General features: G+C 32.5%; 1 protein-coding gene across 14 annotated transcripts in view; it reads right to left on the reverse strand.

The window, feature by feature from the left end:
- Positions 1-4679: 4679 nt before the first annotated feature.
- UCHL5 (ubiquitin C-terminal hydrolase L5) overlaps positions 4680-18141 on the reverse strand; it is a 41199-nt gene continuing 27737 nt past the window's right edge. For 8 of the 14 annotated variants that reach the window (XM_072814882.1, XM_072814885.1, XM_072814887.1 and 5 more), the window contains 4 exons: positions 15828-15930; positions 14432-14545; positions 11948-12046; positions 4680-7010 (listed from right to left, as the gene is read on the reverse strand). In XM_072814882.1, the coding sequence (XP_072670983.1) occupies positions 6966-7010; positions 11948-12046; positions 14432-14545; positions 15828-15930 (361 nt within the window). In that variant the 3' untranslated portion in view covers positions 4680-6965. The remainder of the gene's footprint in view (positions 7011-11947; positions 12047-14431; positions 14546-15827; positions 15931-18141) is intronic. The other 6 variants (XM_072814888.1, XM_072814892.1, XM_072814879.1 and 3 more) reach the window with 1 other exon arrangement.

Genomic DNA, 18141 nt, shown 5'->3' on the forward strand with positions numbered 1-18141 from the left:
TGAACTTAAGTAAATTACTTACTGTTTTAGTGCTTTAGTGTTCTCATAGGAAAAATGGGGATAACAGGATCTACTTCATATCCTGTGGGGATTAGAGTTAATATGCAAAAATACTTAGAACATTGCCTGGCACATTTCAAATGGTTTTGCATTTTCTTCCTCCCTCCCTCCATCCAAGTTTATTTTTAATTCTTTAATTTTTAAATTTTATTTTAGAAATGCTCCATGCCCAATGTGAGACTTGAACTCAAGACCCTGAGATTAAGAGTCACATGCTCCACAGACTGAGCCAGCCAGGCACCTGCTGCATTTAATTTCTAATCAATTTTCTAATCCTACTAATTCTAATGCTACTGAAACTGCAAAATCCTAAGATCAATTTCTTAAGTGCACAAAATATAGCACAATGCCCACTGATTATGAAAACAGTATTTCCATAAATATAACAAATGAGCCTGTGCTTGTTAAATTTGAATATACAAAAGAAGTAACTGGGTATCTTATTAAAATGCAGGTTCTGATTCCATTGGCCTGGGATTCTGCATTTCTAGGGTTCCCAGGTGATGCTGACACTGCTGGTCTGATTTTGAGTAGCTAGGTTACGGATGGCTTGACTTAAATACATATATGCATACACACGTAAGATAAACAAAGTAAAATAAAATATTTTAAATAAGAGACTATTATGCTAAGTGAAATAAGTCAGAGAACGATAAATACCATAGGATTTCACTCACATGCGGAATTTAAAAAAACAAACAAATGAACATGGGGGGGGAAGGAGAGGCAAACCATAAAACAGATTTTTAACTACAGAGAATAAACTGAGGGTTGCTGGAGGGGAAAGAGACAGGTGATGAGTTAAATGGGTGATGGGTATGAAGGAGGACACTTGTGAGGAGCACTGGGTGTTGTATGTAAGTGATGAATCATTACATTCTACTCTTGAAACTAATATTACATAATATATTCATTAAATGGAATTTAAATAAATTTAAATAAAAACTTAAAAGTACAAGAAATTACTCAATTAATTGATTAATTAAAAACAAACTGCTAGGAGAATAGGCACCAGTGGGGAATACCCTGGAATAACCAGTATTATTATTGCTAGGAAGACATAGGTATGCCTTAGATTGCACAATAAATATTTATTCAAATGTATGTGTTATACACATACACATGTAAGCCGCATTTATGTCTTGTTCATATTTAAATGCATTTAGGGAGCATCTTATTGAAAGAAATCCTGACAATACTTTTGTCACAAGAACAATTGGTTTATTTATTGATATGGTTTATTTACTTATGGTTTAGAACACAAAAGTAACATATTCTGTTAGGAAAAATTTCAATCATCTCAGAAACCCATGAAGTTTAAAATTCTCCATTTCAACTTTTTCACTTCTAAGCCCCTGGGCTACTAACTATTGAGAATCTAGTGTGATACTTTCAAATACTCTTCTGTTCTCATATATTCACATATAAGATTTTTCTTCAGAAAATGGATTTATACTCTACCACTACAGTGCAATGTTCATTTTCCCCCAAAACTTGTCAGAGATGTCCTTCCAAACTAATGCATAGAAATTTATCTCATTATCTTCAGTGATCTGTGTATATTCCAACATACTACAACTTATTTTTCCATTCCCTCTTGCTACGCTTTTAGGTTGTCTCCAATTATTTGCTATTACAAATAACACTCTAATGAATCTTCTTATACAGATCTTTATCTAGTATAAATAATTATATAATATGGTTCTTGGAAGTTAAATTATTTTAAGGATAGTACCATCTAAATTTTGAGAATTGCTAAATTGCTCTTCAAAAAGATTCTACCCCTGGTCCATCAGCCTGCCCATTTATGCCCACACTATAAAGTAGATGTTTACAAGCACTTTAATTTCTTGATAATCTGAAAGGAAAAAGGCATCTCTTTAATATTTGATCTGCATTTTCTTGATCACAAGTGGATTTACCATATTTTATAATGTCACTAGCCATTTTTTAAGGTCTTCTGTGAATTGCCTGTTCATATCATTTTCCTGGGGGAGGGCTCTCTATATATTAGTTATTAATTAGACTTCTAATGTACATATTACATTTTATATGATGAAATCTTGTTATCTTGCTTTTAAGTTTTTATGGTGTTTGTTGTACAGAAATTTCTATAGTCAATTGTTTCTCTTCTGGATTCTTTTTTTTAATCTCTTGCTTAGGAAGCTTTTCTCTATCCTCAAATAATAAAATATCCTCCCATATTTTTCTAGTAACTTCATTGTTTTACTTTTCTTGTTTACTTCTTTAATCATGGTGTATGTCAAATTGTTAAAATACACTTGCATGAGACTTTTCCCACTAGTTTTGTGGTTTAGCAAAATACGATAGTACATTGCTACAAGAAAGTGTTACGTAAGTTTATGTAGAATATCTGGATAGCCTAAAAAAGAAACTAGGCCAGTGGTCCTAGCCTTTTATACATGTAATTTTTATTCAACCTATTTTCATATTGAAAATCAAATCAGAATTACCCCCAAACCAACCTTTCTAAACCGTTTAACTATCACATATTATTTAAAATTAATCTTCAGAATTTTTGCATATTGGTTCTGCCTGTATGCAATCCTTTCATAGTGCTGAGTTAGTACTACAGAGAAAATTCTCTTCATTTAGATCTCTACTCATTATCATCTCTTTAAAGGTATTTGCCTTGGCCATTCCATCAAACCTCACCTCCCTCCAACTCTTTTTACCTGCCTTATTTTCCTTACAGTTACCAGTAATTGAAAAATTATATTATACAGGCTTGCCTATTGCCTATCTTATCATGAGGGCAGGGGCTTGATCTTGTTCACCACTACATCTCCAGCATCTAGAACAACTCCGATATACGTTGAATAAATTATCAAAGAAAGTTCTCAAGACATTAATATAATCAAGTCAAAAATCAAAAGTACCTAAGTATGAATCTTTGACATCACGGTCATTGGATTTAAGCCAATTAACCACATGCTAAGGAGAAGAACAAATTGAAGAACATGCATGTGTAGCAGATCTAGTATCTCATGTCAGTTTAAAAAATAAATTCCTCCCCCTAAAATCAAATTATCTAGTTTGCCCATTTTAGTTCTATGCTTTATTCCACACTACTGGGCGCTTGTTAAATATAATAGAGCATACTTATATAATGGAATACTAAGCAAGGATTTAAGATGTGATACAAGCATATTTATTAATATGAAGTTTGTCGGGGGGAAAGTATAAAGTATGCAATAAAATATTTAATTGTAATCCCAATTTCATAAAAATGAAAATATCTATTACATGTTTAAGTGTAAACACATCCTCTGGTGAGATCAACATCAGAACATTAACAGTGATTATCTCTGGGTTAATAAGGAATAGATTTTCATATTTTTTCTTCTCTATATTTTCTCATTTCTCTAAAATAAACATTACTCCTGTAAAAAGAAAAAAATTGTTACTGTAGAAGAATGTAGTAACATGTGATTGAGTGGATTTGCCAGCCTCCTCCTAGAATGCTTTCCCACTCTGCAGAGACTAGAGAGCTAAAAACTAGCTTCCTAGATTCCCCTGCAGAAAACCTAATGAAAATTTTCAAAGTCAAATGTAAGGCAGAGGCCATCTGCCTGTTGCCTTAGCTATTCTGAGTGCCTAGCTGTGGAGAGGTTGAATTTTTCTCCAATTCTGGTGTAGTGGCTGAGTGATAACACGTAGTTGCAGCACAGTCTTCATTCCTAGACCACAGCTCCTGTAGCATGTTCTAACATCGGGGACTCCAAGGGTGATCGATCCCCTAGAGTGCTGCAGATGTTGTTCCCCTGGTGGGCTAGTAACATTTTGGAATATGGGGAGGGCATACGATACTAACACAGACAGAAACGCACACGTATGGGGGGAAAGGATCACTAAATAGACTAAATACACTGAAAGGTCAATGTAGTCATCCCCGATGGTAGAACTATGGGTAATTTAAATTTCATTTTTGCTTATCTTTGTTTTTTTTAAAGGGAAAACTTTAAAAGCTTTTTTTTCCCCCCACAAAAGACACAAAATCCTCCTACAGGAAAAAAAAGGAGTATTTCTGAATGTATCTTGGAGTGGTTTAGGCAATTAAATTAAAGTTATTAATCTGCATGTAACACCATAATACACACAGAAGTATGTATCATGGTCTAAATAGGGGAGCAAGTCCCCATGGTTCATGATCTTAGAACAAATATTTGTCTATTCTAATGGCACAGTCAAGCTGACTGCTCTCTGCTAGAAAAAGGGCAGCTATCTTGGGAACTAAACATATGAGGTGAGACTAGCCAGTGCAGCAGCTGTTGGCAAGCTTTCTGTTTATGAGAGCAAAAGTATATTGCTTAGAATCATCTAGGTTTTAAAAGGTACCAAAACAGAATGGAAGTGCCCTCACCTACCCAAGAATTAAAATGAAATTTTAGAAAAGAATGGGCAAAAATGAAATGAAGAAAGGATACTTTCTTTTAAATACTCCTTCCAATACTCCTGTTAAAAACAAACAAACAAACAAAAAAAAAAAAACAACAAAAAAACCTTCCCACATAACATTTATATATTTCTGGATTCTCTTCATTCATCCATTTGCTCTTTCTTTACCCACCCGCTTCATGACTTAAGACCCAGACAAAGACAAGTCGTATTTCTTTATTCACTGGCAGATGGCAGACATTATCATGAAAGATCACAATGCATTTACAATCATCAAAGAAGCAGATAAAATAAACCATTCTTAAGGTATGGAATTTATCAAAGAATTAGATTAATAAGAAAATATCCTTATATCTATTAACACAGTTTTATAAACCTATTCTTTAATGTCATTTGATACTGGTTATTCTTGTTAAAAGCATCTTTCAATGACAATTAATTTTTATAAACAGATTTTGGATCTTTTATGGTTGTTGCTGTGACCTAAGAAACTTTAGCTATCTTGAAGTCACAAAGATATTCACCTACAGTTTCCTCTAAAAACCTTTGTACTTTAGCAATTAAATGAAGGTCTATGACCGATCTCAAATTCATTTTTGTGAGGAAGGGAGTCTTGGTTCATTTTTATTCCACATGAGGGTTAGCTGTTCTGGCCTCATTTATTGAAAAGACTTTCTTTCTCTGTTGGATTGCTTTGTGACTTTTGTCAAAAATCAAGTAATCATATAAATGTGGATTTGTTAATAGGCTCTCTCTTATATTCCACTGATTGATTTGTTGTTGATCCTTATGCCAGTATCACACTGTCTTGATGACTGAATACTACTGACTATAATATTCCTTGTATTGCTTTACAAAATTCAAGCCTCTATAAAACGGGGTATAGAGGTACCTGGCTGGCTCAGTCAGTAGAGCATGCAACTTTTGATTCTCAGGGTTGTGATTTCAAGCCCCACATTGGGTGTAGAGATTACTTCAAAATACAAAGCCTTAAAATTTAAAAACAAGGTATATAAATTAGGTTGAAATAATTGCATGGGATCAAGATGAGCCTAAAATAATCCTTAAGAAGTCACTTTTTAAAATTGTATCATGGCTTTGAAAACACTCCACAACTACTATTATATCCAGAACAAAATATATTTACCCACAAAAAGAAAATGTAAAACTACAAATTCTTCTTTATTCCCAATTGCAGTTATGTATGAAAAATATTTCATTAACTTTTCCACTCAATTTCCCAGCAGATTTCCTCACATTAGTTATTTAATAATACCACAATGTAATAAGTTTTAAAACAATCCTTAAAAAGTTCATGTGTTTGAAGCTAGAAGATGAATAGGAGTCCCCCTACACGTCTAAACTTTTCCATAATAAACTGTTAAAAAGTCATGTATCAATTTCAGAAATGTATCTAGTTAAAAAAAAAAAAAGTAGGTAATTTCCTTTATAAAAAGAAGTTCTATAAAATCTCCCTTGAACTTGCAAAAGACTAGGAGCAAGAATACAATTATTTCATAAAATAACAAAAAACAAAGCAACTCCCAAAAGTAATTTTTAAAAACCCATTGTGAGTAAACTACATGGTTCTTGAAACTACTAGGCTGTACCAATTTCATTCAAATTGGCATAGAAGGATCCTCCAACATCATATCCTATTTTTTAAAAAAGCAGATAGCCTGATTTATCAAACCTCTGATTTTTTTTTATAAAGATACAACTTAGCAGCTTGAAAAATATTGCCAGACTAAGAAAACACCAAAATATTTTAAGATTTATCATTTGTTCTTAACCTGAAATTCTGCTTTGAAGCATAATTCTCACACCTTCCTGAAATAATCCCATAATACATAAATACATAACCCCAAACAATTAAAGAAAGTCTGCTAAAATAAACTGAATGTTTATTACTTTTTCTACTGGCAGCAATGAAAATCACTAGAAACTATAATTCTGTCTTTTTCAAATGATCTGCACTAAAACCATACTTTCTCAAGATAAAATTCAGTCTTAAAATCTTCAAAATGTTTATAGATATCATAGACAAATACTGATTTTTTTTTCATTAATGATGAGGAGAAACAAGAGATCCACTTTAATCAAGATCTGACATTCATAAATTTTAAGCATGTAACTGAGCTAAAAGATTAAGAGATTAATTCTAACAATCACAGGTAGAGAATATCATTTATGCAATTTCTAGGTTCATTATATTAGTATATATCCAGAGAACCAACAGAAATTCTCAGATCCAATTTCAAATAATGGAATTTGGGCAAGCACTCTTAATATCACTTTTATTTAATATGCACTACATGCACATGATGCAGGTAGGGAAAGAATCCATGCATTAAAGACAAGACAGACTGGTACTATTGCCAAACGTGCACTGAGTCAATTAGGATGTTGCTCAAAGTTCTTTATACTTAATGGTTTCCATGAAAATAAGTGCAGAAGCAGAAATGTGTATACATCCCAAAAGATCTTCATTTGGTTTCCTGTGCTTTCTTTGCATTCTGTTTTTCTTTTGCCTAGAAGTTAAAGACAGTATTCTATAAAATCTTAAAAGTCCATTTTAGATCATATTAAACTGTAAGTGGGCATTCTTAAACTAAAAGGCTTGAAATGAATTGTTTTTAAGATTTCTAGAGCATTGTCTTTCATAACCCAAGATTTGCAACAAACTACTGCTGGACAAATTAATGGTTATACTTTGCTCTCAATTAAAAAAAAGGTTATGTTTGGTTTACAGTTCTTTCTTATCTGCAGTTAAAATGTAATATTATAATTTTAATAATTTAAGCATACATAATTACTCATTCCACAAAGTCATATTAATAAATACTTCAAAACAATCTATTTACATATGTGCCCACTTGCCATTTAAATTGAGTATAAGAAAAATCTTATATTAGTTTCTGCATATTTGAACAAATGAGTTAACAGAGTATCACTGAAGGATCACATATCTGTAGTACAGCCAAACTTACAGAATTGAAAAAATGCTCTCCCACCTTATTTCATTTGATCCTTATGACAATTATATAGCTTGAACCCAGTAATTCTATTTTCTTTTTCAGCAGATGAAGAAGAAAACAGAGTTTATAGATATCAAACTTAACAAAAGTCACACAGATCGTATAAAATAAAACCTCAAGAGGTAAAAAGACACCTATTCTATAGCAGTGCTTCTCAATGTATGTACCAATGACCTGGGGACCCTGTTATAAATGCAGGCTGATTCAATAAAAAGCCTGAGATTCTAAATTTCTAACAAATTTTCAGGGGATACCAATTCTGCTGATCCTCAGATAACACTCTGAGAAATAAGATTTTAGAGTACTAGAATATAATGTTCTTTCCACTATGCCATTTAATCAGAAAGGAACAAATTAGAGTTTTGCTATTATACAACTAAGAAAAAAACTTCCTTAAAAAATAGGGTAATTAGAACTATAATATTTTTACAATGTATTAGGTAGTATAATTATTATATAACTATATGATTAAAAAAAGAGTTCTATGCCTTAGAAAATATCTTGAGGAAATATGTTACATGTACCATATGAAAAAAATCGTTTGCCTTAACATTTTTAGTTAACAAGCATAATTTGTAATTTGATATGTACATAATTTTTAACAAAGTTCTGTTTCCAAATAATAAAAATACAATTTCACATATAATTTGAAATAAAAATATGTATTTTCCCCACACTGATCTCTGAATATACAGCAGAATATTTAGTAGGATTAACAAAAATAAACTTACTGGTTTATGACATAAACTTTACAGCATAACTTAATGAGCAACATGTAACACCGAGTGTCTATACATTTATTAAACTTTATAATTCAAATAAAATTAAGAATAGGTGAAATAAGTTGAAAGGAATTACCACCATTTCTTGAGTACTTATTTATGTACTATATAGATATCTTATTTAGTCCTCAAGAATGTGAAGTAGGTATGATTCCTAATTTACAGATGAAGAAACAGAAACTATAAGAAAATAACTTGCCTAAAAGCACCAGCCGATAAGTAACATAACTGAGATTTAAAACCAAAAGATTGTATTCTGTTCAGTCTTTGTTAAAAATATTACATTTCTAAATAGCATGGAAAAAAGGAACATTGTTACCTTCTATACAGTATGCCAATGAAATACTAAAAACCACTCACTCAAGTCAGATAATTCTATAATCTCAAAAATCAATGTAGATATTGTGAATACCAACTATTCTTCTATCTTATTTCTATTAAGGAATAGAAAAAGTAAGTTCTGAAGATTATTACCAATGGAATTATAATGTCTTAGTAAAATGTGGACAAAAAATATCGTGAAGATACTTTGAATCCCCCACAGCAACTGAATCTATTATGGTAGGTTACTGGTGATTGTTAAAAACCTGGGATTAAAAAAAAAACAAAAACAAACCTGGGATAGACAATGATCCAAAATTACTAGGTTAAGATAAAAATATTAGAAGAATTTTAAGTATACCTGAAATAAGTAAAAGTTTTACAAATGAAATCTTCAACTAGCTGATTTTATATTTTAAGAAATAGACTTGGTATATGGCACAAGAAGTTTTGTAACTATGTATTTTTAGGTTACTTCCTGAGCTGTTCTTATATAATGTATATTCAACTTCTGAGAGAAGAGCAGAAGCCTCATATAACAAAAACACTTATAAGGCAAGATCTTAACCTAATTCATTATAGCCACATGTCCTTGGGAGAATTAAGTCTTGGTCTTTTCTTTATTATTCTGTAAAATAAAAAGATTTTCAAACTCAAATACTTTCATGCTCTCACAGGCTTATTATAAGCAACTATCTCAGTTAGCCAGAGATCTGATCCTGGACAGGTTTGGCATTTAGCATCACTGCCCAGAGTAGCCACATCTTTTCTGTTGGGTTCCTTCTACCTTTTTCATGCTTTGTTCCTTTTTCCTACCTTCTCTTGGCATAGGGAGCTGAGGCATGGAGGAGGAACATTTTGAACTTACTAATTTCTTAGCAATTTCAACTTACTCATTTCTGAATTCTGTATCTAATTTTTCTTAGAGGTATTGTTATTAAGCAATTATCACTATTAAAGTCGTTGTATATAATTATAAAAATATATTGTTTTTCATGTGTGACATTTTTGTTTATCAGCAGGAAGTGATATTCAATTCGAAATAATTCTTTTTCAAAATGAGATGAACAAAATATATTTGTTCTTAAGGAAGCTGATTTATTGGTAGAGAATAAGCATTTGATTCTAAACACAGATTTAAAATTTTATGGATATGAAACTTTAAGTAGCATAATGCTATTTAGGAGCTACCCTGTGCTCCGCCAGGACCTTCAGCATGAATTTATTCTGGCACTTATGAGAACAATCCTATTCAGCACAATACTATAATTTATTCTTTTCCCCAATAATATCATGAACTGCTTAAGGCAGAAGAATGTGTCTTAATTATATGTACATCTGAAGACTTTAAGAGAAGTCCCAGAATATATTACAGCTAGATAAATGTCTGATGAATAACTGTAAAATTTCAAAAATTTTAATCAAATAATGTATCTAAATTCCTTTATATCTTTAAAGAATATTCCTTAGGGGATAACAGACTGATTCCTTTAAGGGAATTCCTAAGGGGCTAACAGATATTGCATATACACAAGGAATAAATGTAACCTCAATATTGCTTATACAATATTATTAATCAAAGAACAGCTTCAATAAATAGGCAAAAGGCATAAGGTCAATAACTATCCCTTCAAAAAAAACCTGCAAATACAACACACTGAGCTGGTGTCCCACTAACACCAAACATTCATATACTGCCACCCTGTGTCCAAAATGCGAAGTAAGAAGTTATGGTTCTAATGCATGTTCTCAAACTATGATTTCAAAAAAATCTAAAGATATATTGTCATTAAAATCAAACAAGAATGGTCATTTTCCTAAAAAAGTTTATTCACAGGCCAATTTCAAAGCAAAATACATACAATTTTAAATTACTCAACATTTGTCTGGCCTTTAGTAATATTTATCTACTTAGAATCTGATGTAACATGATTTAACACAACAGTACATTATTTTAATATTTTTAATAGAGAAATATTTCATATTGTTTCATACAAAGAACACAGTATCTAGGTACTTTTTAGAATCACAGAACCCTAATTGTTAATCTAAAACTTTGAAAATCAGTTTCCCATCTTAGAATTTTATAGCTTTAATACCCTAAGATACACGAACAGGAAAGCTTTATGGAAAAGATAAGACTAGCAGTTTTCTGCAATAATTTGTGCACTTAGTGCTAAAAGCAGAAGCATACATTTCAGATCTGGGTAATAAGGCATACACAAAAACCTTCATTCTCATCTCCTATTATTTAAAATTTATGATGATACAAAAGGTGGGTTGAAATGTATCTTTGCTTCAGAAACTTTAAAACTAATAAGAAACACATACCTACCATGTATTCTGCCCTTAAGTTAATGGTTCAAAATTTTATTTGCCTAGTAGCGTCTTCTCAAAGTGTTTCTCAAAATGTGGTACACAAACCAGCTGCATTAGAATCATTTGGGGTAACATTAAAGATTCCTTCCCCTATATCAGAATATCTGAGGAGGGGCCAGGTAACATGTATTCTAAAGAGTATCCAGTGATAGTCACTTTCAGAAACACTGATTTACAGTTTAACTGCATTACATTTATGCAATAAGTATTTAAGTGCCTTATATTAATGAAAAAAAATCTTAGAAATCAGAATTTTTTACAAACCTATGTTAGCTTTTCTTCAGGGGAAAGAATATTAGCTTAGGAATGAATTTTAAAAAACATTTCTTAGTCTACACTATAGTTATATTTTCTCCCTTCAATGTCCATTCTAGTTTTGAATTCTATAATAATTGAAATATTTTCTAAATTAAGTAACAGAGAATCTATTACTTCAATTGTTAACATTAATAATTTGCTTTCACCTTAGGGGCGCCTGGGTGGCTCAACTGGTTAAGCATCCAAAGTTTCAGCTCAGGTCATGATCTCAGGGTCATGAGATCAAGCCCCACACCTCAGGCTCTGCATTCAGTGCAGAGTCTGCAAGAGATTCTCTTTCCCTCTTCCTCTGCTATATAACTATAGCTCTCAAATAAATAAATAAAATCTTTTTAAAAAATTTGCTTTCAGTTTAAGGAAAGGAAATGTTTTAAATTTTAATCTAACATTAGGCACAACCGAGTTCTTAAGACTAGGGAGTCTTGGAAGTCTAAAACAATGGGGCAATTCCTTATTTTTATTTCACAATATCAGGTTGAACAAATGCTCATCTAGAATATAAAACAGTAAGTAAAAGCAAAAAAAAAATTAAAATAAGAATGCTTCAACAAATTTTACCTCTACTCAAGCCAAAAAAAAATTTCGTTTTGGGGGAATTTACATCTAAATATTCAACAGTAAAATACTTACCTTTTCTACTAGTGGAATTAACTGCTGGTGTTCTGCTAAAGTCTTTAATAATTCCATAATGAAAGGCAGGTAATTATGCTTCCTTCTGATATTTTCAATCTGAAAATAAAACAAATATCAAGCAACACTAACTTTACATTTCCACTAAGTGTCTGATATTTTGATCTTTGCATCCAATCCAAAATAGAAATGGGAGAAAACCTTCCATTCTCAAAAGAAAAAAAAATTAGAAATAATGAAATTCCATCCCCACTGAGAATAAAGACTAATATAATAAAACACATGAAGAGTTTCTTGGGTGTGGCTTCCTATTCTTGGATTATCAAATAAAAAGACTTTTAAAAGGCTAAAATTATTTATGAAAACATAACCTATGAAAGTAAATTTAAGAAGCCCACATGATAAATTAACACTCTTATTACTACTACTATGCAAATAATCAGGCCAAGCCTGCAGATTTATTCTGTGATCAAGAATGATCTTTCTTTAAATTACTTTTAATCAAGAAGGCAGACTACAGGGAAAGATCTGTGCTTCAAGTGAAAACTATGCACTGTCTACAGCACCCTTCCCAAGGTACATGAATTCTAGTTTTTCACTGCCATTGAGCTATTAAATAGTCTGTCTGATAAAGGTTCAATTTATTTCCATTCTCCCATAGAAAAAAAAGTTTCCATCTTTAGTAAATTCATTTCAATGTTCCTTTACTTGAGCTTCTTTAACATCTTATTTGAATAGTTGTGAAATCTTCCAGGTTCCTTCAATTAATTAATGAATTAAATAAAATCCTAACTCATGTTCATTTAATAGCTGTATAAGAATCATTCTACCTTTCTCAACAAGCATTCTAAAACAATGAAGCAGGTAAAGATTCTGAAAACTAAATTTGTGTTTTATTTTAGGCTAATGTTAAAACTTACTTAGTAATGGAGTAACGTTGCATAAGAATATGTAAGTGATGGGTAGTTATTTTTGCATACCACATAAAATGGAAGATAATAAATATTCAAGCTTTCATCCCTTACTTTCCTATCTCCATGACTTGGAATACACTTCCATCTGAAGAAATCCTATCAGTCCAAGGCTCATTTTTTTAAACATTTATTGGCTGTTAAGTATGATGCAAAGAAGCATTATGCTAGCTAATGCTTTGGTGACCAAGAAAAAAAAAAAAAGGACATGCCTGCCTTCAACTGAGCTTCAAATGAATAACAATGCCTTTTGTACTATGATATACATGAGAAATGACATAACTACCACTTCCAAACTTACACAAAATTCAAAGCTCCCTTTACTCTTCACTCTCTGAAAAAAGCTAATCAGATTGCAAGTGAAAGAATATTACTAAAAATAACCTTGCTTTGTATTTGACTCTGAATTCTATAAATGTTTGCCATAATTAAAATTGAATCAAGAGTTGTTTAAAAACCCTAAGAAACTGGAAAGGAAATTTTAAAAATGTACCCAATTGTGTACCAAGTTGGTGACAGAACCAAAACAAGAGGAAATTTTTTCAAGTGAATTTAAAAATATAGCAATTTGACTGTATATCCAAAATGGGATACACACTAAGGAAAAAATAAAGTTAAAACATTTTTCAAAAAATAAATAAAAACTTTTTTCAGTTGTTATTAACACTACTATTGTTATTCTGAACCTTCTTATACAAATCCATGTTTTTTATACATATAGCATAAACCAAGTAATTACGTTAATATTGTTAGGAATCAAGACTTTCAGCTTGAGAGAAGAGATGCAAATGGTTAATTTCAAGTATAAAGCCCTCTAGTTATTGTTTTCTTTTAAAAGGCTCCACACCCAACAGAGGCTTCAACTCAGGACCCTGAGATCAAAAGTCCCATGCTCTACCAACTGAGCCAGTAAGGTGCCCGAAGCCGTTTAATTCTAAATTTGAATACTGAATTCACATTGTACGAACTCACATTCTATTTCCTCTTCAAAACTAAAACAAGAAAACAAAAATGTATTTCTTAGCTCTGAAAAGGCCTAGACATAATAACTAATAAGTATTATTAAGCACCCAAATAGTGGTTTCTAAATATCATTTCCCAACAGAAGGATCCAGGGCTTCTTGAAAAAAATGGCTAATCCAAGTCTGAAGTAGGAAATGTACAAAATGAGTCTGAAACATCTTGTCACTCTGGAAATCAAGGAAGCTATCAAAAATTAAGAGAATCATACCAAAAGGACTTAGGAGACAGCCTGAAGTGGATCCTAATGGCCAAAGACAAGACAATTTGATCATCATTAATTGTAGTGAACTGAAACATCAAATAGGTTAAAAATCTGTTCATAGTGACACTTGAAAAAAATTAAGAAGAATCCTTACTAGTTACCTCTGTGGGGTGCAAGGAATCAACTCATTATTCTTAAAACTAGTAAATGAGGAAAAACCAGCATTCAACATACCCTCATGTCAAAATATACTACTCTATTAAAGGAACAAATAAAAAGAAAACATACCTTATATCTTTTTAGTTTCTGTACTTCTTCTTCAATAAGCATCTGATTTTTGGCAACCTCTGACTGAATAGCACTTAGCATATTATTGCCCTGGTCTGTATCCATGGGTTCCTCCTTAGGGTAAAGAAAAAGAAACAGCATACCCTAATGACTGAGTCCAAAACATTTTAAAATGATAAATACAGTACAATTATTTTCAGATTTTACTCAATACTGGTGACAGGATACCTGCCTATTAACTGCAAAATTAAAGGACAAAATCCCTTAGTAGTACCTCCTGTATTTCTATGTTCTACAATGACATGTATGAACTTTTACCTAAAAACAACCTATACTGCAAAGTACTAGATTGTTATAATCTTTTGTTCAACTATAAAATGAATTTGCTTAAATATGCTCTTAAGACAGTATGATCAAAGGAATGTAAAAAGGTACTATTACTAATTATCTTCTCTAATATTTACTCCAGAAAAATAATCAATAGACAAGTAAAGATTACATGTAAATCTAAATGTACCCAATTAATTCTGTGAGAAATATATTCTAACTTGCCTAATTACATAATGAAATTAAATAATTAACTGCTAACATGTACTTAGCATGTAATATTTGTCAGTCCATTTTAAGTGGCTTACATATATTATCTCGGTTTATACTCACATCAGCCTTATCAGGTAAATACTATTAACCTCACAACAGCATTATAAGGTAAATACTAATAACTTCATTTTACATTAAGGAACTGAAGCACAGGGGTGCCTGAGTGGGTCAGTCAATTAAGCTACTGATTCTTGATTTAAGTTCAGGTAGTGATCTCAGGGTTGTGAGCTCAAGCTCTGCATGGGCTCCGTGCTGGGCATGAAGCCTACTTAAGATTGTCTTTCCCTCTCCCTGCCCTCCTACCACTCTTACGTGCACATGCAGCATGTGCTCTCTCTCGGAAGAAAAGGAGGGAAGGAGGGAGGGAGGGAAGTAGGGAAAGAGGAAGGGAGGAAGGGAGGGAGGCCCGGAAGGAAGGAAGGAAGGAAGGAAGGAAAGAAGGAAGGAAGGAAGGAAGGAACTAAAGCACAAAGAAATATACTCCAATTCATACATCCACTAAGTGGCAAAGCCAAGAGCTGAATCTAGGCAGCCTGACTCCAGAGTGTATTCTCTTAATTCTCACTCGGGATACTTTATTAAATCAAGGAAGGAAGGAAAAAAAGAGAAAGAAACAGAGAGAGAGAGAGAGAGAGAGAGAGAGAGAGAGAGAGAGAGAGAAAGAAAGAAAGAAAGAAAGAAAGAAAGAAAGAAAGAAAGAGTGAAAAAGAGAAACAAAGAAAAAGAACAAAGAAAGAGAGAAAATACCCTGAGATCACTAAACTAGAACTTTGTACTTAAAAACGTAGTCACAAACCTCAGCAAGTTGTCTTTGTAACTCGGCTATCTTCTGTTCATATATCATTTTTCTGTCAGATACAATGGCCATCAAGTTAAACCGAATTTCACCTTCACTGTACCTAAAAAAAGTTAGTTTATAATGTAATAAAGAATTGTAACAGTATTACAATTAAGATAACTATTGCGATCATGCCAGGGTTCTTTAGAATAAACATAAATCTATCAACTGACTAACAGTGAAAATTAATACTAAAAAAAAACTTTCAGGGATGCCCGGGTGCCTCAGCAGTTGAGCATCTGCCTTCGGCTCAGGGTATGATCCTGGGGTCCCGGGATCGAGTCCCACATCGGGCCCCCTGTGTGGGGCCTGCTTCTGGCTCTGCCTGTGTCTCTGCTTCTCTCTCTCTCTCATGAATAAATAAATAAAATCTAAAACAAAACAAAACAAAACAAAACAAAACAAAAAAACCTTTCATATATGAAAGGCTACAACTACAGAAAAAACTAGATAAACTTAATCACAAATATTTTTAAATGTTCTAAAAAATATTATAACACTAAAGATTTGAAATAAAAAATATTATCAGTTTTCCTTTTATAAGAAATATAACAATTATCATTTACTTAAGATCTCAGAAAAAAATAACTAAACTAAGACCTCACATTTGTTGGATTAATTATACTGGCATTTTTGACAGTAATTAACTATATTCCTAACTACATAGTTTTTTCCAAGTCATCATGTAGTTGCTATTTTTAATGAACATATTTTTATATTTCACTTATATCTTATATTTTATTATAAAATATTTGTATAATATTTTATTAATATAATGTGATTATACTGTTGGTCAAATTTCCAAGTGATGTTTTATTTTCACTACTATGATACCAGAGTATCACAATGAGACATCTCATAGTATAAATTTATTTTTGGTAAGGAATGACATTAGAAGAATTATTGGTAACATTATGTAAATGGTGCTTAATCAAGATGAGGATATATAGAAAATGTAAGCTTTTTTTTTTTTTTTTTGCATTATTTGCTTGTAACAGTTTCTCATACACAGTTCTATTCACTGAAAGAATTGGGAGCAATATTAACTACAGTGCTTTGAACTATGTAAAAATGTTTTAAAAACTCTGCTGTGGAACTTCCATTTCCTTATTCTTCCTACTAAGAAAATACCAAATTGAAACCACAAGATATAATATATAGACATACATACATATATTTTTTTTTAAGATTTTATTTATTTATCCATGAAATACAAAGAGAGGGAGAGGCAGAGACACAGGGAGAAGGAGAAGCAGGCTCCATGCAGGGAGCCTGATGCAAGACTCGATCCGGGGTCCCCAGGATCAGGCCCTGGGCCTAAGGCGGTGCGAAACCGCTGAGCCACCCAGGCTGCCCGACATAATATATATTTTTTAAAAGAAAAGGAAAAGATAAACAAAAATTCTGAAAAGTGGAGAGAAGGCAGACAAGCTAGGGAACCAGGAGCCAAAAATGACACAATAGTGAGCTCCTTGAGTTATTTCATCTGCCTTCATATAGTCTAGACTTGGAGTTAAAGAAGCCAGCAGCTAAGAAATGCCAACAGGCACAGACTAAAAAAGCACCAACAAAAGTCTGCTCCTTCTACCCAAACAGAAAGGGGGCAATTCAGGAGACAAAACCTTTAGACTACTCTACCACTGTACCACACCTAAGCACAACTGAAAAACAATTGTGCCCCAACCCTACCTACCAGCAAAAGCTGAGTAGGGAGATGGGACTTTATCCCTGAAGGCAGTAACAACACCTACTGCAGTGTCTAGAAGAGACTAAATGGGAAGCCAAGTGGGAAGTCACTACTACAGTGATAAAGAAGACTTTTTCTTCAAAATTGTCTTAGCTGTTATAGTTTCTCTGTCTTCCTGTATAAATTTTAGTATAATCTTATGTATATAAATACAAATAAATACAACCTTTTAAGATTTTTTAATTTATTTGTTCATGAGAGACAGAGAGAGAGGCAGAGACACAGGCAGAGAGAGAGGCAGGCTCCCTGTGGGGAGTCCCATACGGGACTCGACCCGAGGACACTGGGACCATGATCTGAGCTAAAGGCAGATGCTCAATCACTGAGCCACTCAGGCATCCCATAAAAAATCTTTTAAAGATAAATACATAAATGTATAAAACTACAACAAAGGGCACCTGAGTGGCTCAGTAGGTTAAGCATCTGCCTTCGGCTCAGGTCATGATTCCAAGGTCCTGGGACTGAGCCCCACATGGGACGCCAGACGCCAGTTCAGCGGAGAGTCTGATTCTCCCTTTCCCTTTG

Source organism: Canis lupus, chromosome 38 (assembly GCF_048164855.1).
Source record: "Canis lupus baileyi chromosome 38, mCanLup2.hap1, whole genome shotgun sequence".
Lineage (NCBI taxonomy): Eukaryota > Metazoa > Chordata > Mammalia > Carnivora > Canidae > Canis > Canis lupus.